This window comes from Pongo abelii, chromosome 9, assembly GCF_028885655.2.
Source record: "Pongo abelii isolate AG06213 chromosome 9, NHGRI_mPonAbe1-v2.0_pri, whole genome shotgun sequence".
Classification (NCBI taxonomy): domain Eukaryota; kingdom Metazoa; phylum Chordata; class Mammalia; order Primates; family Hominidae; genus Pongo; species Pongo abelii.
The window spans coordinates 98,795,940-98,823,838 of record NC_071994.2 but is presented as its reverse complement, the minus strand read 5'-3'; the positions used below and the strand labels follow the sequence as shown (position 1 = coordinate 98,823,838).

Sequence of the window (27,899 nt, the reverse complement as noted above, 5' to 3'; positions counted from 1 at the left end):
ATATTGACATGTACTGAAAATATGCAGATCTGTTTAGAATGAGTTAAGGAGTCTCATAGAGCATATGTTAGATAGTAAACAGTGTCTATCACATAATGATTATTTTAATAGAGAAGAAATGATTGTTAGCATTTATTTATGATTAGCACCACGACCTCCCTTACCAACAATATCAACTCCTAAGAACCTAGGAATTGAAAAAAATCAACCTTAGCCCGATGAAGGATATCCATCAGAACTCTACAATAAGCCTCATATTTAATGATGAAATACTAGAAATATGTTCATTAAGCTTAGAAACATGATGATTACTATCGCTACTTTTATTCAGCATTATGCTGGAAACCCTAGCCAGTAAAATGAGAAAAATAATAAATGATACAAGAAATGAAAGGAATAAACAAAACTTTCATTATTTATAGAGGATTGTCTGTATGGGAAATCTGAGAAAATCTATATACAAACTACCAGAACTAATTGTATAGCTTCCCACTGTTGCCGGATACAAGATAACATAAAAAGATCATGCTTCTGTACCTTAGCAAAAATGTTTAGAAAATGTGATTTAAAGAAGATCCCAGTTACAACAGCAACAAAAGTACCTTACTTAGGAATAAGTTAAAACGAGACATGGAAGAACTTTATGAAGAAAGTTATAAAACTTTATTAAAGAAGCTAAAAGAATATCTAAATAAATGGATGAGTAAATTCAATAGTCTGGAGATGTAAAATATTTTCAAATATATCTGTTAATTGAATATAATTCCAAAAAAATTCAAAAGTTTGTTTTGCAGAACTTGGCAAAGTTTTAGCTAACTCTAAAATTTATATGCAAGGGTAAAAGGTCAAGATTAACCCAGAGGAAAAATAAAGTGGGGAGATTCACCCAATCAGGCATAAAGCTAAAGTAAATCAGAATAGTAATAAATCAGTCAAGTTTAGAAACAGACCGATGTTTGTAGGAACTCTGTATATGACAGATGTAGTATAACAAATCAGTGGGAGAAAGAATGAACTATTTGGTAATCAATGCTAGGTTAGCCATGTTTAAAAAAAAAAAGAGGTTGAATTTCTAACTCACACACACCAATTGGATTCATTAGATTGAAAACCTAAAACTGAAAATAAAAACTTTAAAATTTTAGAAGAAAATATATGACTATATCGTTATGACTTATGATATCAGGAAGAATATTTAAAATAAGACTCTGAGGTATTAACTTTTAAAGAAAAGATTATTATTTTTATTGTGCTGAGATTTACTAACTTTATGTGACAAATTCCGTATGTGAAGACTGTGAAAAGACAGGTCACATTTTGGGATAGTAGACTTGCAAAGAATATGTGTAACTGATAAAAGATTAGTACCCAAATATGCAAAGAACATCTACAAATTAATAAGAGAAAATGCAACCCAACAGAAAGTTGAGAAAGTCTATGAACAAGAAATTCAAGGAAAAATATATACATAATGTTTAACCAATATATTTTAAAATGTTAAGCCTCACTATAATCAGGGAATCAGTGATATGTCATTTTTAAAGCAACTGAGAAAACTTATTTCACATTCGTCAGATCAAAACAATTAACAAGTCTGATAATACCAAGGATTGTTTGAAAAGTGGGGCAGTGGGAATTCTCATACAGTGCTGAAACAGCCACAGTTGAGAGAAATGTAGCAATATCTACAAATGCTCATTCTTCTTAGCAGTTCCAGTTTTACTAATGTAGAAAGTCCCACATTTATTCCAGGAGACTGGAATAAAGATCTTAATTATACATTATTTGTGTACATGATCAATGTACATCATTTGATCATTAATAAATTGTGGTATATTCTATGACAGAATGGTATCTATCTAGCTAAGTAAATTTCAATACACAAAACATACTATATATTGATTATAGACATATATGCAGTTGAGAAAATACAAGCTCCTCCTAAAACACACGAGTAATGTATTGAGTATCTTACAGTTTCCCTCTTGCTTCACCACATCACCAAAGGCCTGTTTACCTCAGTTCTTTTTACGTAGTACCTTTTACATGTCTGACTTCCAACAAAAAATTACAAGGCACACTAAAAGGCAAAATTTATATATAAGAATTATAGCTTTCTATTATAAAAATACTCACAAAATATAAAAGAAAGAAAAATTCTATAATAATAACTAAAAATATAAAATATCTAGGAATAAACTTAAATATGCAGAAAGTATGTGAAGAAACTTTAAAACTCTGCTGAGTGGTAAAGATGAATACTTAAACAGAAAGACATACCTTGATTTGAACAGAAAAGCTCAGTATTTTTAAGATTTTAATTTTTGCTTATTCTATAAATAATATGGTTAAAATTTGACAAGATAATCCTGAAGTTTGTAATGACAAGTCTGGAGACAATATAAATGCCTTTCAGTGGGGAGGATGATTTTAAGATTATTTATATGTTTACTATTGAATATGTGAAGTCTGAAATGAATGGTGGATCTCCATTTGTTTTTCAAGACAGATTAAAAATGCAAGGATAGAAGAACATTGTGAATAATAAGCTCCCATTTGTTGGCGATAGTAGGTGGAGTGATAGAAGAGGCTGTGGGTCCATAAACAGGTGATACTAGTCAAGAGCAGGTAGAATGGAAAGAATGAAGACATGTTTGGAGGCTACTGGAATAATTCCAAGTAAAAGTTGCTAAAGGACATGTACTAGGATAATGACATAATGCTTTGTAAAAAACAAATCTGAAAAAATTATAGGTGAATGTAATGTACACAAAGCTACCTGAAGGAACATTGCAGATTATGGGAAGAGAGGAGTCAAAGATGATGATTCCAGGTTTCAAATCTGGTGACAATATGTGGTTCATTTCTCATCTGCCCTCCCCTCCTGTGTGTACTTCGCTGTTCCTTCTAAGTGGGGTAATGCTAAAGTTTTCTTCATCCCTTGCTTTCCCCACTCTCTTTCTTCCACATTTTCTTTCTTCTTCGTGGTTTCAGCTGTCATCTCTTTTTGGATGACTCCCACATTTTTACCTCTGGTTCTGATCTCTTTCTCAGCCTCTGGTCCTTCATATCCCTTGCTTGCTTGGGATGTTATCATGTCATGATCATGGTCTTAGTGTAATCAGACGTCTGTTCAATTCCAGCCACTGTTGGGAGATATATGTCACCTTGGAAAAGTTCCTTAACTTCTATAAGGGTCAATGACCCCATTTATAAATGGACATATGAATACTACTTATCTTTCAAGGGTGTTAAGAGCACTGAATGAATAATGATCTTCTAAAAACAGTACATAAACTGGGCTCATTTCCGTTGGTATGAGGTGAAATGAAAGAAATTTAGATAATATTATATCTATCCACCTATCTTTTGTTTTTCTTGTTTTTGGCATATAATCTATTATGAACCATCATTTATTGGAAAGGACTGTCTGAAGAATAGCTCAGAAGGACACATCAGAAGGTGTGGGGCTAGTCCTTATGGATGGAAAAGTGGGGCTATATTGGTGTGGGGAATGAAAGGAAGAGACAGGACAAAATGTAGAAATAGATTAAATATGAGAGTCAAGGAAGCATTAAATTATGACTTAGCTGATGTATAGAATAATGTGTTACCCTTTAGAGATACAGGATTTTTTGTAGAAGTTTTTGCAGAAAAGTGAAGGAATTGACATTTATTCCATTGAATGTACCTTGTGTGGTGCATTTGTTACAACTGATGAAACGATACTGATACATTTTTATATTAATACTAAAATACATAGTTTGCATTAGGGTTCATACTTTGTGGTGTACATTCTGTGGGTTTTGACAAAAGTATGATGGCATATATTCATTGTTACTGTATCATGTAGAATAGTTTCAGTGCCCTAAAAATCCCCTTTGCGTCACCTCTTTCATTTTCCCCTCTCCTTGAACACCAGGCAATCACTAATTTTTCTGTGTCCACATTTTTGCCTTTTCCAGAATGTCATGTAGTTGGAATCATCTAGTGTGCAGTCTTTTCAGAGTGGCTTCTTTCACTTAGTAATATCCTTTTAAGATTCCTCAAGTCTTTCCATGGCTTGATAGCTAATTTCTTTTTATTACTGAATGATATTCCTTTGTATGATGTACCACAATTCGTTTATCCGTTCTCCTACTCAAGCTCAGATTGCTTCTAAGTTTTCACAGTTATGAAAACTTGTATTTTAAGATTAAAATCTGGAAGTTTTTATTGATATTAGGCATTCGTTTCTTAGGGCTGCTATAATAACAGAGTACCACACACTGGGTGGCTTAAAACAGCAGAAATTTATTCTTTCATAGTTCTGGAGCCTAGACATCAGAAATCAAGGTGTTAGCAGGGTTGGCACCTGCCAACCAAGAGAGCTTTGAGGGAGAATTTATTCCATACCTTTCTCCTAGCTGCTCATGAGGGTTAGCCATCTTTGATGTTCCTTGGATTGTAAATGCATCAGTCCAATCTCTGCTTCCCTCTTCACAGGGCATTCTCCCTGTTTCTTCACATTGCTGTCTTCTTGTGAGGATACCAGCCATATTGAATTAGGGGCCCACCCTACACCAGTATGACCTCATCTTAACTAACTATATCTGCAACAACCCTATTTCCAAATTAGGTCACATTCTAAGGCACTGGTGGTTAGACTTCCGACAACATTATTGGAGGGCACAGTTCAACCCATAGCATGAAGTGATGCTTTCTAGACCATTCTTCTTTAGATAGTCATCCTTTTTGTTGTTGTTGAATCATGGATGGTGATGTAACGTTTTCCAGCTTTGGCTAGTTGTGGTTTCAGCTGAAAAACCAAAATGTCCCTGACTGTGTTATTAAAAAAAAAAAAAAGGCTTCCCTGTGCTTGATCTTGAATGTACTTTGAAATGTGTAACCAGTAAGATCTATCCCAGATGCCAGTCTGTGGCTCTACCTTGTTAGAATTTTTGTTTGCATGGTTCATTTGGCCACTTCGTGGTTTGTCAGTCAAGTTGTAGAAAAAATAGAATAAAGTATAATTGATATAAACAGTTTTCTTTAGAAGGATTATCCAACAAAAAATAAGTTACTAAGAAAATCCTTTTATTCTCTTCTGGGTTTTAGTACAGTATATAAAAAGACTGTGGAGGATAGTTTATAACTGTATAGACTCATTTTTCCCTTTCAGGTGATTATTATTTAGTGTTTTGCAGATTTCAGACAAATTCTTTCCTATTTTTCTACCATCTAACCATGTGTGTGTGAGAAAGAGAGAGAGGGAGAGAAGAAAAAGGGAGGGAGTGAAAAAAGAAGTTAAAGTCACATGGAAAATTACTGGGCAGTTTGAAAATAATTTGATGAAGTGGGCATGGAAGAAAATCAGGACTGGGAAGGGAGGAATACTAAACTGATTATATAGTAGGAATAAAAAAAAATTATAAATTTGAATCTTGTGTGTTTTGTTTTCAAGAGTTTAAATAAGATTATCAGACTTTTCTTGATAATAAAAGGATTAAATATTGTATTAAATGCTATCAAATAGCACATTTTATGGAATCTTACCTATTGATGTGGCCAGAGCTCCAGATTCAGGCAGGGTTCTGATGCATCTGATAGAAAACAGGTTGGCTAGCCAGTTAGTAACATTATATTGACCCAGTAAGAGAAAGTGCTTAATGTATTCTAGAGGATTTCTCCAGGAGTGAATTTTCTTCCCTCATATCTGAGGGTTATGTAACTTATTCTCCACTAAAGATATTTACATGTGAAGGCAGAAAAACCTAATGGACCAGAGTGGCTTTGCTCTCTTGGTTCCCAACCACCATTTTAAGAAGATAGGCTCGAAAGCTCAAACTGGGTGGAGCCCACCGCAGCTCAAGCAGCCCTCTGTAGACTCCACCTCTGGGGGCAGGGCATAGCCAAACAAAAGGCAGCAGAAACCTCTGCAGACTTAAATGTCCCTGTCTGACAGCTTTGAAGAGAGTAGTGGTTCTCCCAGCACGCAGCTGGAGATCTGAGAATGGACAGACTGCCTCCTCAAGTTGGTCCCTGACCCCAGAGTAGCCTAACTGGGAGGCACCCCCCAGTAGGGGCAGACTGACACCTCACATGGCCGGGTACTTCTCTGAGACAAAAATTTCAGAGGAACGATCAGGCAGCAACATTTGCTGTTCACCAATATCCACTGTTCTGCAGACTCTGCTGCTGATACCCAGGCAAAGAGGGTCTAGAGTGGACCTCCAGCAAACTCCAACAGCTGAGGGTCCTGACTGATAGAAGGAAAACTAACAAACAGAAAGGACATCCACACCAAAACCCCATCTGTATGTCACCATCATCAAAGACCAAAGGTAGATAAAACCACAAAGATGGGGAAAAAACAGAGCAGAAAAACTGGAAACTCTAAAAATCAGAGCACCTCTCCTCCTCCAGAGGAACGCAGCTCCTCACCAGCAATGGAACAAAACTGGACAGAGAAGGACTTTTACGAATTGAGGGAAGAAGGCTTCAGATGATCAAACTACTCCGAGCTAAAGGAGGAAGTTCAAACTCATGGCAAAGAAGTTAAAAACCTTGAAAAAAAAAATTAGACGAATGGCTAACTAGAATTACCAATGCAGTGAAGTCTTTAAAGGACCTGATGGAGCTGAAAACCATGGCACGAGAACTACATGACGAATGCACAAGCCTCAGTAGCTGATTCGATCAACTGGAATAAAGGGTATCAGTGATGGAAGATCAAATGAATGAAATGAAGCGAGAAGAGAAGTTTAGAGAAAAAAAAATAAAAAGAAACGAACAAAGCCTCCAAGAAATATGGAACTATGTGAAAAGACCAAATCTATGTCTCATTGGTGTACCTGAAAGTGACGGGGAGAATGGAACCAAGTTGGAAAACACTCTGCAGGATATTATCCAGGAGAACTTCCCCAATCTAGCAAGGCAGGCCAACATTCAAATTCAGGAAATACAGAGAATGCCACAAAGATACTCCTTGAGAAGAGCAACTCCAAGACACATAATTGTCAGATTCACCAAAGTTGAAATGAAGGAAAAAATGTTAAGGGCAGCCAGAGAGAAAGGTCAGGTTGCCTGCAAAGGGAAGCCCAACAGACTAACAGCGGATCTCTCGGCAGAAACTCTACAAGCCAGAAGAGAGTGGGGGCCAATATTCAACATTCTTAAAGAAAAGAATTTTCAACCCAGAATTTCATATCCAGCCAAACTAAGCTCCATAAGTGAAGGAGAAATAAAATCCTTTACAGACAAGCAAATGCTGAGAGATTTTGTCACTACCAGGCCAGCCCTAAAAGAGCTCCTGAAGGAAGCAGTAAACATGGAAAGGAACAACTGGTACCAGCCACTGCAAAAACATGCCAAATTGTAAAGACCATTGAGGCTAGGAAGAAACTGCATCAATTAACGAGCAAAATAACCAGCTAACATCATAATGACAGGATCAAATTCACACATAACAATATTAAGCTTAAATGTAAATGGGCTAAATGCTCCAATTAAAAGACACAGACTGGCAAATTGGATAAAGAGTCAAGACCCATCAGTGTGCTGTATTCAGGAAACCCATCTCATGTGCAGAGACACACATAGGCTCAAAATAAAGGGATGGAGGAAGATCTACCAAGCAATGGAAAACAAAAAAAGGCAGGGGTTGCAATCCTAGTCTCTGATAAAACAGACTTTAAACCAACAAAGATCAAAAGAGACAAGGCCATTACATAATGGTAAAGGGATCAATTCAACAAGAAGAGCTAACTGTCCTGAATATATATGCACCTAATACAGGAGCATCCAGATTCATAAAGCAAGTCCTCAGAGACCTACAAAGAGACTCAGACTCCCACACAATAATAATGGGAGACTTTAACACCCCACTGTCAACATTAGACATATCAGTGAGACAGAAAGTTAACAAGGATATCCAGGAATTGAACTCAGCTCTGCACCAAGCAGACCTAATAGACATCTACATAACTCTCCACCCCAAATCAACAGAATATACATTCTTTTCAGCACCACACCACACCTGTTCCAAAACCGACCACATAGTTGGAAGTAAAGCACTCCTCAGCAAATGTAAAACAAGAGAAATTATAACAAACTGTCTGTCAGACCACAGTGCAATCAAACTAGAACTCAGGATTAAGAAACTCACTCAAAACCACTCAACTACATGGAAACTGAACAACGTGCTCCTGAATGACTATTGGGTACATAACGAAATGAAGGCAGAAATAAAGATGTTCTTTGAAACCAACGAGAACAAAGACACAACATACCAGAATCTCTGGGACACATTCAAAGCAGTGTGTAGAGGGAAATTTATAGCACTAAATGCCCACAAGAGAAAGCAGAAAGGTCTAAAATGGACACCCTAACATCACAATTAAAAGAACTAGAGAAGCAAGAGCAAACACATTCAAAAGCTAGCAGAAGGCAAGAAATAACTAAGATCAGAGCAGAACTGAAGGAGATAGAGACACAAAAAACCCTTCAGAAAAATCAATGAATCCAGGAGCTGGTTTTTTGAAAAGATGAAAATTGGTAGACCGCTAGCAAGACTAATAAAGAAGAAGAGAGAGAAGAATCAAATAGGTGCAATAAAAAATGATAAAGGGGATATCACCACCGATCCCACAGAAATACAAACTACCATCAGAATACTATAAACACCTCTATGCAAATAAACTAGAAAATCTAGAAGAAATGGGTAAATTCCTCGACACATACACCCTCCCAAGACTAAACCAGGAAGAAGTTGAATCCCTGAATACACCAATAACAGGCTCTGAAATTGAGGCAATAATTAATAGCTTACCAACCAAAAAAAGTCCAGGACCAGATGGATTCACAGCCGAATTCTACCCGAAGTACAAGGAGGAGCTGGTACCATTCCTTCTGAAACTATTCCAATCAATAGAAAAAGAGGGAATCCTCCCTAACTCATTTTATGAGGCCAGCATCATACTGATACAAAGCCTGGCAGAGACACAACAAAAAAAGAGAATTTTAGACCAATATCCCTGATGAACATCGATACAAAAATCCTCAATAAAATACTGGCAAACCGAATCCAGCAGCTCATCAAAAAGCTTATCCACCATGATCAAGTGGGCTTCATCCCTGGGATGTAAGGCTGGTTCAACATACGCAAATCAGTAAACGTAATCCAGCATATAAACAGAATCAATGACAAAAACCACATGATTATCTCAATAGATGCAGAAAAGGCCTTTGACAAAATTCAACAACGCTTCATGCTAAAAACTCTCAATACATTAGGTATTGATGGGACGTATCTCAAAATAATAAGAGCTATCTATGACAAACCCACAGCCAATATCATACTGAATGGGCAAAAACTGGAAGCATTCCCTTTGAAAACTGGCACAAGACAGGGATGCCCTCTCTCACCACTCTTATTCAACATAGTGTTGGAAGTTCTGGCCAGGGCAATCAGGCAGGAGAAGGAAATAAAGTGTATTCAATTAGGAAAAGAGAAAGTCAAATTGTCTCTGTTTGCAGATGACATGATTATATATCTAGAAAACCCCATTGTCTCAGCCCAAAATCTCCTTAAGCTGATAAGCAACTTCAGCAAAGTCTCAGGATACAAAATCAATGTGCAAAAATCACAAGCATTCTTATACACCAATAACAGACAAACAGAGAGCCAAATCATGAGTAAGCTCCCATTCACAATTGCTTCAAAGAGAATAAAATACCTAGGAATCCAACTTACAAGGGACGTGAAGGACTTCTTCAAGGAGAACTACAAACCACTGATCAATGAAATAAAAGAGGATACAAACAAATGGAAGAACATTCCATGCTCATGGGTAGGAAGAATCAATATCGTGAAAATGGCCATACTGCCCAAGGTAATTTATAGATTCAATGCCATCCCCATCAAGCTACCAATGACTTTCTTCACAGAATTGGAAAAAACTAAAGTTCATATGGAACCAAAAAAGAGCCCGTATTGCCAAGTCAATCCTAAGCCAAAAGAAACAAAGCTGGAGGCATCATGCATATCTACAACTATCTGATCTTTGACAAACCTGACAAAAACAAGAAATGGGGAAAGGATTCCCTATTTAATAAACGGTGCTGGGAAAACTGGCTAGCCATATGTAGAAAGCTGAAACTGGATCCCTTCCTTACACCTTATACAAAAATTAATTCAAGAGGATTAAAGACTTAAATGTTAGACCTAAAACCATAAAAACCCTAGAAGAAACCCTAGGCAATACCATTCAGGACATAGGCATGGGCAAGGACTTCATGTCTAAAACACCAAAAGCAATGGCAACAAAAGCCAAAATTGACAAATGGGATCTCATTAAACTCAAGAGCTTCTGCACAGCAAAAGAAACTACCATCAGAATGAACAGGCAACCTACAGAATGGGAGAAAATTTTTGCAATCTACTCATCTGACAAAGGCCTAATATCCAGAATCTACAATGAATTCAAACAAATTTACAAGTAAAAAAAAAAAAACCCATCAAAAAGTGAGTGAAAGATATAAAGTTACTTCTCAAAAGGAGACATTTATGCAGCCAACAGACACATGAAAAAATGCTCATCATCACTGGCCATCAGAGAAATGCAAATCAAAACCACAATGAGATACCATCTCACACCAGTTAGAATGGCAATCATTAAAAAGTCAGGAAACAACAGGTGATGGAGAGGATGTGGAGGAATAGGAACAATTTTACACTGTTGGTGGGACTGTAAACTAGTTCAACCATTGTGGAAGTCAGTGTGGTGATTCCTCAGGAATCTAGAACTAGAAATACCATTTGACCCAGCCATCCCATTACTGGGTATATACCCAAGGGATTATAAATCATGCTTCTATAAAGACACATGCACACGTATGTTTATTGTGGCACTATTCACAATAGCAAAGACTTGGAACCAAGCCAAATGTCTAACAATGATAGGCTGGATTAAGAAAATGTGGCACATATACACCATGGAATACTATGCAGCCATAAAAAATGATGAGTTCATGTCCTTTGCAGGGACATGGATGAAGCTGGAAACCATCATTCTCAGCAAACTATCACAAGGACAAAAAACCAAACACTGCATGTTCTCACTCATAGGTGGGAATTGAACAATGAGAACACATGGACACAGGAAGGGGAACATCACACACTGGGGCCTGTTGTGGGGTGGGGGAAGGGGGGAGGGATAGCATTAGGAGATATACCTAATGTTAAATGACGAGTTAATGGGTGTAACACACTAACATGGCACATGTATACATATGTAACAAAACTGCACATTGTGCACATGTACCCTAAGAAAGTATAATAAAAAGAAAAAAGAACCTTAAGAAAAAAAAAAAAGAAGATAGGTTCCTGGTGTTTTTGAGTTGCCTCTCTCGTTTTGACCTCACTTCATTTATTCATTGAATCTGCTGTCTTCTTCCATTGCTGACATATCTGAGATGCAATTCCTCTCAAGTAAAAATCATCAAGTATTATTCATATAATTGCTTCTATTTGTTTTATAAGCCTAGGATCAGATTTGATCACTTTTCCAATGTATCATATTCCTCTTTATTTCTATTACCATACACTAATCCAGGATTCTGTTTCTTTCCTAGATTATCATCATTTCATCTTCATCCTTGTCATTTTTTTGCCCTCTTTGACCATGCCATCTGCCCCTATCAAAGGCCTGCAGTGATTTTTTTTTTTTTACATGACTGGTCAAGTTTAAAGTCCTTAACTTCTCCCCAGTATTTTATTATAAAAATTTCTGAACACAAAATAAAGTTTACAAAGGACCCTGCTGTATCCACCATCAGAATTTTGCCATTAACATTTTACCCTACTTTCTTGTTTTTATCTGACATCCATCATCTCTGTATCCCTCTATCCACCTATTTATCTATCTTACTTTTTGATGCATTTCAAAGTAAATTGCCGACATTAGTACTTTTCCAACTAAATATGTCAGCATGCAAATAAATATATGTAGTTTTTCTTTTGATATAAAATTTATATCTATTGAAATACAGAAATCTTAAGTGTATATTCTGTGAGTTTAGAAAAATGCATACACCTGTACAACCCAAATCCTTGTCAAGATATAGAACTTGTCACCCCAGATACTTTCATCATGCCCCTTTTCAGTCCACACTCTCATTCTCATCCCCATAGCAACAACTGTTTTGAAGTTTTTCGTACTATAGTTAAGTCTGTTGCAGAATTTCATATAAATGGACCCATGTGATACGGACTCTCTTGCCGAAGGCATCTTTGAAAACCTTCACTAGGATACCCTAAACTTTTACTCCATTTTTATTTCTCAAGCCATCTCCTTTATTCTCTCAGGTAGACATTATTCCGTTAATTTTCCTAAGTTGTGTCAGACTCTTTGGAATATTGCAGCTATCTTCAGTCCTCATAAGACATGAAAGAAAGGGAAAAGATTTGCTGCTTTCCTTAGAACAGTGAGATGCTTACTATTCTGTAGCTAAATCTAGAATATAGTAGTTAGGAGTCAGGGAGAGATTGATTTATGGTTCCCTATATGACATGCTTTCTCAAATATTAATCCCTTTGATGAGTATTAGAGAAAGTGTGTCATATAGGGAATCTCTAGAGCAGAGAAAAAAGCACCATGTCAATAGGCCATTTTGGTAAAGGCAGTGAAAACTTCTGTTGATGCTTCTATTACGTGAATAATAAGTACAGATGCTCCTCGACCTATGATGGGGTTACATTCAGATAAACCTGTTGTAAGTTGAAAATACCGTAAGTTGAACCATTGTAAGTCAGGGACTGTCTGTATTTTTTTTTTTTTTCATTTTCATGGTGTTTTGCAAATCTCTTTATGGTGCAGTTATCTTGATTTCATAGTTGCTAACTTTTAAGGTGGGTATTAATATCATGTTAATAATATGAATGGTGAAACTAAGACTCAGAGGTTAGTATGGTGGTAGTGAATGTGGAGTTTTTTTAGGGGTTCTTAGGATATGAAACATAAGGTTTTGCAATACACCACAAATCCCCTGTATATTTTAATTTTTATTTTCCCTTTTTAGCTGAATCACAGTTTAAGGTATTTTTTTCTTTTCTTTTTTTTTTCTAAAAAGTATTTCTGAGTTGTATTTTCTGAGGCCTGGCTATCTGAGAATGACTTCCTGCTGCCATTAAATACTTTGTGGGAGCATTTTCCGTCACAGCTTTGATCACATTTTGTTATTGTCTTGTAGAATATGGTATTATAGATAACCTTGAAGCTAACTTGATTTTGCTTTCTTCAAAGGTAATTTTTTTCCCGCCTATATTCTTATAGTTTATATTTTAATTCTTTTAGTTCAAAAAAATTTGCCAAGATGCAACTAGGTATGTCTCTGTTCATTGATTTTGGGTGGAACATGGTAAACTCTTCTGATCAACATCAATTATATATTGGACTTTTTTGCTCCTCTTGATTATTTTTTTTTCCTTTAGAAAATACAATTCTTTTCTTGATGATTTTCCATGATGATTTTATCTTTGTTCTTTTCCTTCAAATTCTTACAGCACTTTTCAAGTTTGTCCTCAACATTAAATCTGTTTTCTGAATAACCAATGCAATTTGTTGCTAATTCCATACAGATTTTATTTCTGCTATTACATTTTTAAATGTCCTTGCAGTCATTCTCACTCATTTCTCGTTTCATTGTGTCTCTCTCCTTATGGCTTTCTATTTCTTTTTTTTCTTTTTCTTTTTCTTTTTTTTTTTTTTAGCACAGGGTCTCACTCCCATTGCCCAGGCTGGAGTGCAGTGGAGTGCATCACAGCTCACTGAAGCCTTGACTTCTGGGGCTCAAGGTAATCCTCTCATCACAGCCTCCCAAGTAGCTGAGACTGTAGACCCGTGATGCCATGCCTGCCCAGCTAATGTTTTGCATTTATAGTAGAGACAGGGTTTTGCCGTGTTGTCCAGGCTGGTCTTGAATTCCTGGTTTCAAGCAGTTCACTCGCCTCGGCCTCCTAGGGTGCTGGGAGCATAGGCTAAGCCACTGCGCCTGGCCTTCTCTTTGTGTTTATTAGAAAATATGGCTTATTTCCTTTTGAGTGTGCCAAGTACCTTATACATGCTTTTACAAATGCCTATAGAGAATTATTTTCAGAAGACTGCTTTTCTTTCTTTTTTAAAGTTTCGGGTTGATATTCTCTTTTCTTTGTAAGTCTTCTTTTTTTTTTTCTAGGCCCTTTTTTTCCTAGTCTCTTTTCTTTTGTTTAAGGATAGATTTGTCTAGAATCAGTGTTTGTCAACAAACACAGGGTCTAGATTGCCCCATCCCTGTTCTGTTCACTTGAGTGCTAGTTGGAGTTCTTTTCCTATCTCCAGTGTAGAATTAGTTGTTTATATACAACCTTTAGCATAAGCCTATGTTAAAAGTCTGTCATCTAGAGCAGCTCTGCTGGACAAAGATAGGATCTTGTATTGCTTCTTTTCATTGCCTCGCTCTTTGACATTCTGGTCAGAGAGAATATAAGAAAGCCTATGTGTGGTTCTCAAAGTGTGCTACTTGCATGAGTTTTCCTGTCTCTTTTCTCACTTTATGAAGCTTTAGGAGGATTGTATCTCCCAGTTTCTGTGTGCCTTTGCCAGAACTACCCTCTTCTCTTCTATACATAACATAAATATTTTCCGGGGGTTGCTGGTCCTTTCTGAATGTAGAAATGTAGAGAAAGAGGAAGTCATGTGGAGCAGTGCTGTAGCAGCCACAAGAAGGTATACATATGCAATATGGGAACTACTGCCCAGCATTATAAGTGACATAAACGTTGTATTTCTGAGTGAGGTGGTAGACGGGGGGAAGAATAAAGCATCTTCCTTTCTATAATCTTTCATGTGGTTGATTTTTTTTTGGTATACTCTGATATTTGTTTTGTTATCTTTGGGTCTAATTTTGTTGCTTTCATAATTAGTAGAATTATTAGCAGATTCTGGCAATCAGTTGTTAGTTTGAACTTTTATTAACAATAGACAACACTTATTACATACATCTTATGTGTTAACACTGATATAAGTGCTTTAAATGTATTAACTCATTTAATTTTCATAACAACCTATGTGTGGTACTATAATAGTTACCATTTTATAGATGCGGAAAATGAGGCATAGAGAAGTTGAAAACCTTGCCTAAGAGTACCAGGTTAGTATGTGGTGCAGTCAGGATGTGAACCCCGGTCTGTATTTTTGTATATGGCAAGTTTTTGCCTTTTTAACCCCATCTTCATAGGCTGGTCCTCCTTTCCTCTCTTCTTTCCTTCTTCTCTTCTTTTATGACTACATAAGACTATTTAGGGACTGGCAACTAGATAGCATTTTTAAAAGATGACCTTTAAAGACGACTTTTTTGAAGTTTAGATGTGGCACATAAAAATATATATGTGTGTATATACTATTTCTTTAGGTATTACATTAAAGTTACTTTATGAAACAAATTGTTAAACTTTCAAAAGAATGAATTTGTTTAGATGCAAATTTATTGAAAATAAGTTAATTTGTTCTTTGTAGTTCTTAGTTATTGGCCGCAGGTGAGCCAGATTGCGGAAGACGGAGGAATTAATGGGATTGGAGACAGAAATTTACTGTTTGATGGTGAGAGAGGTGGGAGGAGGTGAGGAAGGCTTTTGGTAGTTAATGGGGGATATATTTAGCATATGACAATTTGGGTGTGTCTGTGTGTTCTCTGGGTTGTAACTCCTTTAGAGAACTGTTTCTGTATCCACATTCTTGGAATATAGTGTAGCATCCTTCACAAGGTAACTAACTACCTGGAATATTTGTTGATCATGATTTTATTTAAACTCTTTTTCAACAAGATTATTTATCAACATCATTTCTAAATTTTCTAAACATTAAATCTATGCAAAAACTTAATTTTGTCTGAGTTTAAATGTACTATGGCCCTTCAGCATGACTTTGGAATCCATTCAACTGTAGTTCAGATCTACACACTGGCACTTTAACTATGTGATCTTGAACTAATTACCACTTTCGGCTGCTTTTTCCTTATCTGAGAAATGAGGATATAATACCTCTTTTATTGTTAGGCTGTCTTAGGATGCAGTGCAAAAACATGTACAATTTTTTGTGTAACAAATGTAGAGTGCTTTGATATGATTTAAGCACTCAGTAAATGCTTTCTAGAAAAACATTAACATCATATATTATACATGCCAACACTACAGTTTAACAAATTTGATTTAAAATAGTTTATGTGATATGATATTATAACTTCAAGAGCAAGTATACTCAGTTGAAATATGAGTGAAAAAGTAGCCTTTGAATAAAAAAATGTTTCTTTTTTTGTCTTTCCCACCCCAGGTCCTGAGGGAGTCTAACAAGTTAGCAGAAATGGAAGAACCACCCTTGCTTCCAGGAGAAAATATTAAAGACATGGGTCCGTAACGGTATTTTTTGCTTAATGTCCTTCTCCATTCTGACTGTGCAGAATGTTCAGTACTTTCTGCATACAGAGAATAAACTGGCTGTCAGAGACACCTCCTGTCTGGCAGAACTCTTTACCTGCAGTCTTCCCAGCATCTTAGTGTGTTCTACAAACGTAGGCCTAGACCCGCTGCTAGTGTTTGTATTTGAACTCCCGGGAAACATGCAAATTGAATTATACCTTGCCTCTTCTCTGGTTTGTTTTACTTTCTTTAAAAGTAGGTGGCTTTTTGCTAAAACTGTTGCTGAAGCCTGTGAAGGAAAATTTTATTATTTTGAATTACTATATTCAGATATTGAGTTGCCTAGATAAAAACATTGAATTGTCACCTTATACAAGTGATTTTTCTTAAAATATCTTCTCTTCTGTTTGCTTCCTTCATGTCTTTCTTCTCTGAATAAACTCAGGTTAATTTTTGGATGAAATACATCATCTCCATTGCATCTGTTTGTATGTAGATGCCCTTCACTGCCCAGCCTAATACTTATAATATGGACTGGAAACTGAAAATGAGCTTATAAGCTGTGTTTTTTTTCCTCATGCTTTTGTTTTGTTTCATCTGTGTGATAATTACAGATATCTACTCATAAACTCTGAGAAATAAAGTAATATGTTAGAATAATGAAGTAAATGATTTCTTAGTTAATATAACTACCATCATTCATTTTGTTACCAATCATAATTTTTAAAAAGGATTTTAAAAGTGCTGAATTTTACTTGGCTAGGTGTCATTTCTATGTGTAAAAACAAGCCAAAGGGAGGACCTGTATTCTAAATGGATTGTTATTTACTAAATTTAGCTTCCCAGTCCTTAGCATGCTATTTGTCTTTTCTTGCTCTTGACTTTTGATTGAATAACCTCTCAGTCTTTTTCTTTTCCCCAGTCAGCCTTATGTATACACCAAGCTCTCGATCTGAACTACCTACTTACATTTTTTCAGAATTGGCTATTATATAATGATAGTAGTTATTATTATTGAGTGCTTACTATCTCAGTCATTCTCAGAGAGTATATTCTTGAGAATAACATCAACCCCATATTATAGATGAGGAAGGAAACTAAGGCATAGGAAGATAACCTAGCTAATAAGGTTATATCTAGCATTGTGACAATTTCTTTTTCTTATTCTGAACTTAATGCCATAATTGCAGCTCCCATTATGAGATATGACTTTATTAAAGACCTTCAAGTTACCACTCAGTCTCATTTGTTGGCTCTTCTTCCTTTAATAGTAACACGCCCTAGGACTTCATCCTTGACGCATTTCCCTTTTTCCTCCTGTATACTCTTTTCGGTTGACCATATCTAAATTTGCAACATCACTTGCCATATATTGGCCGATGACTCCAAAATTTGTATCTCCAGTGTGAACCCCTGTGCTAATGTAAGTAAACAAATGCCTCTATCTTAAACACACATCCTTGAATATCCCATAGGAACCTTATACCCAACATCTCCAAAATGGAAATCTTCACGTTTAACTCCAAACTTACTCTTTTTCTTGCATTCTGTCTCTCAGTTGACATCAATACCAGCTGTCCATTTACTCAAGTCAGAAATCTGGCTGTCGTACTAGACTGCTCTTTTTTTCTTTTCTGGACTCTTAACATCCAGTCAGTGTCTAAGAATTTCTTGTATTTATCTTCTTTTCTCCATTGTCATGATCTCTTGAGGAATGATAGAGGGTACAGAACAAAGCAAAGACTAATGATGATAATAGTAACATAGGTATAAACCCTTGAATTTTTGTATTGTACTTAGAACTTTAGAAGCACCTTTATATGTATATTATCTCATGATTTTAGAATAAAGGGGAAGGTGTAACAGAAAAGCACTGGCCCGAGAATGACATTCCTATGGTGGGATATAGGATAATAAGGCTGAGTTTTCTTACATGAGTAAGATAACTGACTCTGGAAGGAATCCAGAAATGTTTTAGTAACCTTGAATAAAGCTTTTCTAGTCGAGGTAAAAATTCATAAGGGAAAAATATTATTTGTGCAAAGCAAGTTTGTGTATTTTTATATAATGATGGGTTCATTTGATTTTAAAAGCTTCCCTCTAAATGAAATATGCATTGGAAACAATGATTTAAAAAAAGTAGTTTATACTTAAAATGTTCCTAAGGGAACTATTTTGAAGGTTAGAAATGATTGCGAAAAGATCAGTCTCATTTCAAATTCCATACAAAGCAGCCAGTCCTTCTAAGTGTTGAATAAGAAGCAAAGTCAGGAGGTTGTAATACCTTATTAAATATATTCCATGGCCCCAAGTTTTCCCAGAAGCCCGTTGAAAGGGTCTTAGAAAGTTGTTGCTCCACAGAATTGTCCCTTGCTTCCTTGGAATGGTGAAGATACTCCTTTATCTGCTGATTTGGTGTAATAATGACATACTAGGAATTTATGAATATTTTAAGATATAAAAACCATGTATTGGACATTATGAACTGTGGCATTTTAAATAATATTTTGAGATACTGATTCCTAAGTTATCCTGCATAATCAGTTAATGCATATTTTACAAAATATAATGCCATGTAGATCCATCGTTTATTTGATAAAACATTACTTGTGATTATTTCTTTACAAAGTCTGGCATCGGTTGGTCAGCAGTACAATATCCTCTTTTTATACTGTTATTTTTCTAAGAAATCATATTTTAAATGTGTGTCATTTCAGCTGTAAAATTTTCCCCAGAAGTATTAATCAGATCAGGAGTTTGTGGAATAACATATGTTTTGGACATTGCATTTTTAGAAGAATGTAGACAAACTGGACTGTGGGCAGAGGAAGATCAGCAAATTGGTGAGGTTACATAGAAACTGCAGTGGGATGATGGCAACTGTGCCTTGACATGCTTATTGTTGATACCACCATTACCAGTACTCTTTCACCCGTCTCTGCTGCAGCTACCCACACCTGTTTTATCTAGCCAGGATAGTAGACCCTTTGTTTACTTCCATTCTGTCTCATGGGATGAGAAGTCCCTCCACCTTTTCAGCCTGTCCCATTTGATTCTGTGTTTCTTCCCCAGATTAGTGCAGGGATGGAAGCTTGGGTTGTAGGATTCTGAGGTCTCTGGAAATTACTGGTTCTGTTATTTTTCAGCATAAATTAGTCTAGGAATCAAAACAATTTTATAAGATGAGACAGCAGGTTTTAATAGCACATAATGTATAGTAAACTGTGGATTTCTTGCCTTTTCAGCCAAAGATGTAACTTATATATGTCCATTCACTGGTGCTGTACGAGGAACTCTGACTGTCACGAATTATAGGTTATATTTCAAAAGCATGGAACGGGTAAGAGTCAGATTAGATTTTTGTATGTACATGAGTGTGTTGTTTGTAGCTAGTTTTGTTCATTTCTGATCATTTCTAATTAAAGCATTTCTGATTAAGATTTTGATCAGCTATATAATTGGACAGTATTAATTGGTCAGTTTTAATTATTTTTTCTTTCCTTCTTTAGGATCCCCCATTTGTTTTAGATGCTTCCCTTGGTGTAATAAATAGAGTGGAAAAAATTGGTGGTGCTTCTAGTCGAGGTGAAAATTCTTATGGACTAGAAACTGTATGTAAGGTAAATGTTATAATATGTATGTGATTTTCTTTGGTTTGAAAAGCTTTGTATTAAATAGAACCTCTGTTTCGAAATTGGTTTCCAAAATATAAAATGGATTTCCAATTAGAAATGTTATTTTAGTATGACATCGATAGAAGAAAACAAAATTTAGCAGTAATAGAAAAGGTGATTCATGAATTAGACTTAATTCTTTTCGGCCCAGTTCAGTCTACATATTTTGATATATTCACAAATTCATAACTTATTTTTTAATAATGATCATCTTGGCCGGATGCAGTGGCTCACGCCTATAATCCCAACACTTTCAGAGACTGAGGCAGGCGGATCACTTCAGGTCAAGAGTTCGAGATCAGTCTGGCCAACATGATGAAAACCCATCTCTACTAAAAATACAAAAATTAACCAGGCGTGGTGGCGGGCACCTAAAATCAGCTATTGGGGAGGCTGAGGCAGGAGAATTGCTTGAACCTGGGAGGCGGAGGTTGCAGTGAGCCAAAATAGTACCATTGCACTACAGCTTGGGTAACAGAGCAAGACTCTGTCTGAAATAATAATAATAATAATAATAATAATAATAATCTTTAATGCACATAGTACTGATAGGATACCACATAGTTCCATATTGATTATTTCACTTTGAGCCTTATAAAAATCCTGTGATTTATATAATGTGTAGGCACAATCTATTGTGTAGGCACAATAGACATTACTACCTTTAATTTACAAATTAGCAATATAAGGCTCTGAGCAGTTCCACTACTTTGTAGTGGAAGAACTAAATAACTAAATATGTTATATTCATCATCACCTATCTTTTCTATTTCTGGTTCTCATAATTTTTCTTTTTTTTTTTTTTTGAGACAGAGTCTCACTCTGTCTCCCAGGCTGGCACAATCTCGGCTCACTGCAAGCTCCGCCTCCTGGGTTCACGCGATTCTCCTGCCTCAGCCTCTCGAGTAGCTGGGACTACAGGCGCCCACCATCACGCCTGGCTAATTTTTTTTTTGTATTTTTAGTAAAGATGGGGTTTCACCATGTTAGCCAGGATGGTCTCAATCTCCTGACCTCGTGATCCGCCCATCTCGGCCTCCCAAAGTGCTGGGATTACAGGTGTGAGCCACCGTGCCCGGCCAATTTTTCTACTTCTAAAACAATGGTGGGGAAAAGTTGATATTGTAGACTTTTCTTATGTTCTTATTTACTGGCATTCTTTAAATGCATTGATACTTGAATGAAACATAGATTATTAGATTTTTACCATTAAGTCATAGGTATTTAGTACTACCTACCACTTCTCCAGGTCACTTTTATTAAGGCCTAATTAACTAACACCCATGCACACTGAGATTCTACATCACATTATTATTCCTTTCTTTTTATTCTGCCAGTGCCAAAAGAAAAAGCATGTGTATAATTCAAGATACTTTGTTATGCTAATCTTAGAAGTTTTGTGACTCTGGTATTAAAGCTAATGACTTAGTAATTATTTTTGTAGTTTTCTTTTTTTTTTGAGACAAGAGTCTGGCTCTGTCGCTCAGGCTGGAGTGCAGTGGCGTGATCTCGGCTTACTGGAGCCTCTGCCTCCCGGGTTCAAGTGATTCTCCTACCTCAGCCTCCTGAGTAGCTGGGATTACAGGCATATGCCACCATGCCTGGCTATTTTTTGTATTTTTGGTAGAGACGGGTTTCACCACATTGGCCAGGTTGGTATTGAACTCCTGGCCTCAAGTGATCTGCCCGCCTCGGCCTCCCAAAGTGTTGAGATTACAGGCATGAGCCACTGTGCCTGGCCTGTGGTTTTCCATTATAGTCAGAAGGGCTCTGTGAGTGTAATCGCTGGCAACCATGTATCAAGTACACTGTTTCCTGATCACTTTTCTGTAGTTTAAGAGTAAGTAGTGCATAGAATATAAGAGGATGTGAAAGAAGATAATTTTGAATCTTAATCATTTTAAATGTATTTTTTTTCCATGGAACAGGATCATTATCAATAAACACAAATATTTGTAGGGCCCCTGACATGGTACTTTCAGAGAACTCTGTGGTTAACAGAATGATTCTGAGTATCTCTCCTAGTTATAAAGATATTTACTGAGGGAAAACAAGATATCAGCTTAGGTTCCTGCACCTGTTTATTTTAAAAGATAGTAAAGCCAGCATTCTAGTTTTGGATCATATACTGACTTACTTACGTATTGTGGGTACATTGTAGTGGAGTGGCTTTGTGTGCGGTTCTACAAAATGAGGCATAATAAAGCTATTTTGAATTCTGCCTAGGTAAAAACATTTAAATAAAATGATCAGTCTTAAAGTTATTCTTTTCTTATAAATTTATTTATTTTTTTAAATTTTTTGTAGAGACAAGGTCTCGCTATGTTGCCCAGGCTGGCCTTGAACTTGTAACAATTTATGTTTCATTCAAGTATCAATCAGTGCATTTAAAGAATGCCAGTAGATAAGAACACAGGAAAAGTCTACAATACCAATTTTTCCCCACCACTGTTTTAGAAGTAGAACACCTCAAGTGTCCCTCTTGCTTTGTCCACCCAAAGTGTCGGAATTACAGGCATAAGCCACTGTGCCTGGCCCTTGAAATTATCTTAATACCCAGTTTTTTTCTAAGTGCTATTAAGATACCAGTAAACCAGAACATGAATAATTGCATTCAGCCTGAGCATAGAAAACTGCTTAGGGACAAATGGAAGGGAACCTTGGTCTTTAGACCTTGCTGTAGAGCCTGGATAATATAAACTAAACTATTCAGAGTTTATGTGTCAGTAGATGGTGGAAGAATGTGGTTATGGAGTGAAGGAAGGAAGACTTTCAGGCAGGGTTTAGTTCTATCAAGTCTAGTAGCAGGGGACTTAGGAAGAGAAGGTCCAATGCAAATGAACCCTGGGAAGGGATAGTTAGTAGGAAAATAATCACCAGATATAATGAACTGAAGGCACATATGAAATGTAGCAACTACTAATCAGGTTTTATTAATAAATTTATGACAGAAAATGGGCTTTCACAGGGAAATCACATATGCTGATAGTTTGTATCAGTCATAATATTAATCTTCAGATGTAATATCGTTAATCTCCAGTGGTTACATCAAATACTACCTCTTTCACTGGCCTGTTTTGAGTCCATAAGCATAGGTAAATTTCCTGCCCTCTGAATTCTGCTTTGTGGTAGAGTACCTTGTGTTTCTTTCAGTTTTTCCCAATAAACCAGTATAATTTCCCTGTCTCCAGGAGCTGATGTCTGATTTATTTTTGTATCCCACATTCACAGATCTTAACATTTTACAAGATAGTTCCAAGTAACCTTATTTATTCATTTAAGTAAGTAGTGAACAATTATTAACTTGGTTCCTAAATCTTTTCTAGGATATTAGGAATTTACGATTTGCTCATAAACCTGAGGGGCGGACAAGAAGATCCATATTTGAGAATCTAATGAAATATGCATTTCCTGTCTCTAATAACCTGGTAAAATATTTCCTGTCTTTGGAAAATTTGTGCTATAATTATTGACGTAGTATAAAGAAACTTGTCTAGGCTGTCTAGAATCTCTACATTTACATCCCTGCTTTGACATTTAACCAGATGTATAGTGTAAGTGTAATGTAACCTAGTCTCTTGGATCAATTTCTTTAGGTATGAAATAAAGGAAGCTGGACTAGCTGATTTCTGAGGTCCATTCCAGCACTAACATTTTATGATTATATGATCTTGCTATTCAGGGTGTTTCCATGATGAAAAGTTACCTGTTGTCTTCATTAGGATTTGAAATCTCCTTTTTAATTGGGAGCCAGTTAAGACTAGCAATTTGGGAGGGAGGTAAGGGTAGGCAAACCCTGAGTTCCCACTATGTGCTATAGACAGTGTTAGACTCCCACGTTTATATCACTTCACTTCTATGTAGCCTATGGTGGTAGATATTATTTATCCCTGTTTAGCGATGAAAGCAACATCAGGCAAGCAGTTAACTCAAGGGCACAGTTAGTAGGAGTACCATTTGGAATCAACGTTGGTCTTATGACTCCAGTTCAAATTTTTTTGGCATCATAGTTGTTTTTAAATGTAATGTCTTTATTTGAAAGTAAACCTACAAAGGCTACCAAGGATAATCTGAAGGAAATATAATGATATGTTAGTATTTGATAAGTTTTGTTGGCAAGTGTCTTTGCTTTTTTGTATGCTTAAAAATATGTAAAAAAAATAGATTTTCAAAATGATAAAACAAAAACTATAATACAAAAAAGGATGCTAATACATAAAATGTTCTTGCAGATAAATGAAAACTTTGGATATATGGATACATTTCTGATTCATTACCTTTGTGAATATCTTTTTTAGCTCTTACCATTGTTTACTTTTTTGTAGCCTCTTTTTGCTTTTGAATACAAAGAAGTATTCCCTGAAAATGGGTGGAAGCTATATGACCCTCTTTTAGAGTATAGAAGGCAGGTATGTACTTTCTTTTCTTTCAATTTTAGTATTTTGTATTCTTTTCATTACAAAGAAAACTGGGTGGAACCATGTACGAAAACCAGCATATCTCATACCACAGTAATTCGCCACATTAAGAGATCAAAGCAGAATTCAATCTTGAAATCTGTTTTAGTATATCATTCTTCCTATTCTTCCTTCAGTATACCACTTCCCAAAGAGTCTCTATACTGCATTACTTAAGCACCACCTAAAATAGTCTTTTCTTTATTTTTAACTTTCCTCCTGTCCACTATGCTTTCTTGAGAATTTAAGACATATTGATTATTTCTTGGTAATCGTTAGATGTGTTATCTAGAATATTCTAGAATTCAAATATGAAAATTCTTGAGCTTTTACTTTTGTATTTAAATTTCAAACACAGCATTTTAATTATAACATTTCTAATTTATTGTGGTTTTGTTTTACAAAGCCAGGTAGAGGTAAAGAACCACCACCAGAGAGCTAAAGATATCTAAATGACTTGAAGTGGGGTTTGTTACCACACTTACATGTGGAAAGTGAAGTTGAAATTTCCTCATTCAGTTATAAAGTTAATTGGCAAAATATGAAATAGAATACAAAATAAGTGGGAATCAACTAAAAGCCAAGAGTATACAAGAAACATGTTAGGAGATTCATGCTAACTCAAAAATCCAGTGTCAGAAGAAGATGACTAAGCAACCAAAAAGTCTAGCAAGTGTCTTTAGAAATTATAAAAATGAGGACTACTCCTTGGGAATCTGGGAAGAAATTGCTGTCCCAGGAGCATTCAGTGTAGAACTTTGGAAAGCAGATGAGGTAACTGTGTCTAAAGAAAAGAGGTAAATTATTACTGAAAAGAAAAAATAAGTTGAAGTGTAAATGAACAACTATACCCATACAGAAAGAGAATTATGAGATTAGGAATTGTGGCAGTGAGAATAGAGCATTGGCTTCTACATAAAATGGTATGGATGCTTTATGGTCTTTGACTTACTAGATGAATTTGTTGGTTTTTTTTTTTTTTTTGCAGAGTGAGAAACTGTCTGAGTCAACTAAAAGGTCTAATGGAGAGGACACTGTATTTGTAGTTAGAAGCTGTAGTTTTAAGATTTTTTTCTTGGATATATTTTAAGTTTATTACAGAAGAAAATGAAGATGATCTCTTAAAATTAAGGACTAATGATAAAGCATCAGATTATTCACTCCTCCCCTTTAAATTAAAAAAAAAAAAAAAAAAAAAAAGGAAGTGGTAATACTTGCATTCTGTACAAAATTCAAAAGGTCCAGCAGGGTATACCGAAAGGTAGGTTTTCCTTCCAGGACAACCCTGTGTGCCCCTAGCCATTTCAGTTCCCCTCCCTTTAGGAAATGATATTATTGGTTTCCTGAGTATTTTTTTCAAACGTTTCATGTCTACAAAGCTTGTGTACGTATGTGTGGGTATTGTTTTTTTAAGCATATGGTAGCATGCCATGCACACTCTTCTGTGCTTTTCTTTCTTCATTAATATATTTTGGAGATGGTACCATCTTCAAACATGTAGACCTTTCTTTTTTTTAAATTGAGATATAACTCACATACCATAAAATTTACTGTTTTAAAGTATATACAGTCCACTGCTTTTTAACATATTCACGAAATTGTGCAGTTACCACCACACTCTAATTCTAGCACATTTAGAAGACTTAGTTTTGAATTTTAGCTCTAGTTCTTACTCTCACACTCAGATGTAGGCTCTTGAATGAATCATTTATGGCACAGTGCCTTCATTTTTTACTTGGTGATAGATACCACATTATGGGATGTTTGAAGGATTAGTAACATATAGAAAGGCACTTTGTAAACTGTAAAAATCTATCCAAATGATGATGATTATATTTATTACATTGTGAGGCTCTGAAAAACAGATATCATGACTGGCTTTATCATGTGCTGCCACTAAAAAAATGAAAGCTACATTCATTCAATAGATCTACACTTAATAGTGTTAAAAGAAATTAGACTATATCTCTTCAAAAATGGGCAAAGGCTGGGCGCAGTGGCTCACGCCTGTAATCCCAGCACTTTGGGAGGCCGAGGCAGGCAGATCGCTTGAGCCCAGGAGTTTGAGACCAGCGTGGGCAACATAGTGAAACCCCATCTATACAAAAAATAAAAATTAGCCAGGTGTGGTGTGCACCTGTAGTCCCAGTTACTTGGGAGGTTGAGGTGGGAGGACCACCTGAGCCCAGGAGATCAAGGCTGCGGTGAGCTGTGAATGTGCCACTGCACTCAAGCTTGGGCAATAGTGAGATGCCATGTCCCAAAAAATAAGTAAATAAATAAAATAAAAATGGGCAAAGCTATTAATAACCGTTTAGGTTTGTCATATAGGAGAATGTTTCTTTAATTTACTCTTGAAGGACATATACAGTATGTAGTGATTATAGACAGGACTATGGAGTTTGTGGATAAGGCCAAGAAAAATCAAGTCATCAGTCTGGGCACAGTGGCTCACACCTGTAATCCCAGCACTTTGGGAGGCCGAGGCGGGAGGATTGCTCGAGCCCAGGAGTTCAAGACAAGCCTGGGCAACATGGTGAAACCCTGTCTCTACCAAAAATACAAAAATTAGCCAGGTGTGGTGACACATGCTTGTAGTCACAGCTATCCAGGGGGGTTGAGGCAGGAGGATTGATGGAGCCCTGGAGCTCGAGGCTGCAGTGAGCCCTGAGCGTGCCACTGCACTCCAGCCTGGGTGACAGAGTGAGACCCTGTCTCAAAAAAAAAAAAAAAAAAAAAGGAAAAATATCAAGTCATGGGTAAAAATCTGTATAAAGATAATGAGCAGTCCAGTGCAGTGGTTCACACCTGTGACCCCAGCACTTTGAGAAGCCAAGGTGGGAGGATTGCTTGAGCTCAGGAGTTCGACACCAGCCTGGGCAACATAGTGAAACCCTATCTCTACAAAAAATACAAAAATTAGCCAGGCATGGTGGTGCATGCCTGAAGTCCTAGCTACTCTGGAGGCTGATGTGGGAGGATTGCTTGAGCCCTGGAGGTTGAGGCTGCAGTGAGCTGTGATTGCACCACTGCAGTCCAGCCTGGTGAAGAGTGCAGAGACCTTATCTCATGAAACGAACAAAAAAGATAACGAGCACGGTCTCCTGCAGAAATACCCAACATAAGTTACATGCATTACTTAACAAACTTGGAAAACAGTCACTTCAGTCAAGGGAAACAGAATTTATCCTTAGAACTGGAATGTAAGTAACTAAGAAAGCCATAGTCCTTTCAGTTTCTTTGTATAATAACTTGACCCTGACAAGTGGATACTGAAGGGCAGTGATTTTGCTTGCAGAGTAGATATATACCAAAGATCAATAATTGTCAGTATAT

At 36.3% G+C, this 27,899-nt stretch overlaps 1 protein-coding gene across 9 annotated transcripts in view; it reads left to right on the top strand.

Moving 5' to 3' along the window:
• The window catches only part of MTMR2 (myotubularin related protein 2), a 94,514-nt gene that overhangs the window by 45,258 nt on the left and 21,357 nt on the right, over nucleotides 1–27,899 (top strand). For 4 of the 9 annotated variants that reach the window (NM_001133737.1, XM_024254650.2, XM_063727963.1 and 1 more), the window contains 5 exon segments: nucleotides 16,347–16,422; nucleotides 19,678–19,772; nucleotides 19,942–20,052; nucleotides 23,433–23,534; nucleotides 24,432–24,515. In NM_001133737.1, the coding sequence (NP_001127209.1) occupies nucleotides 16,347–16,422; nucleotides 19,678–19,772; nucleotides 19,942–20,052; nucleotides 23,433–23,534; nucleotides 24,432–24,515 (468 nt within the window). 9 annotated transcript variants of the gene reach the window in all.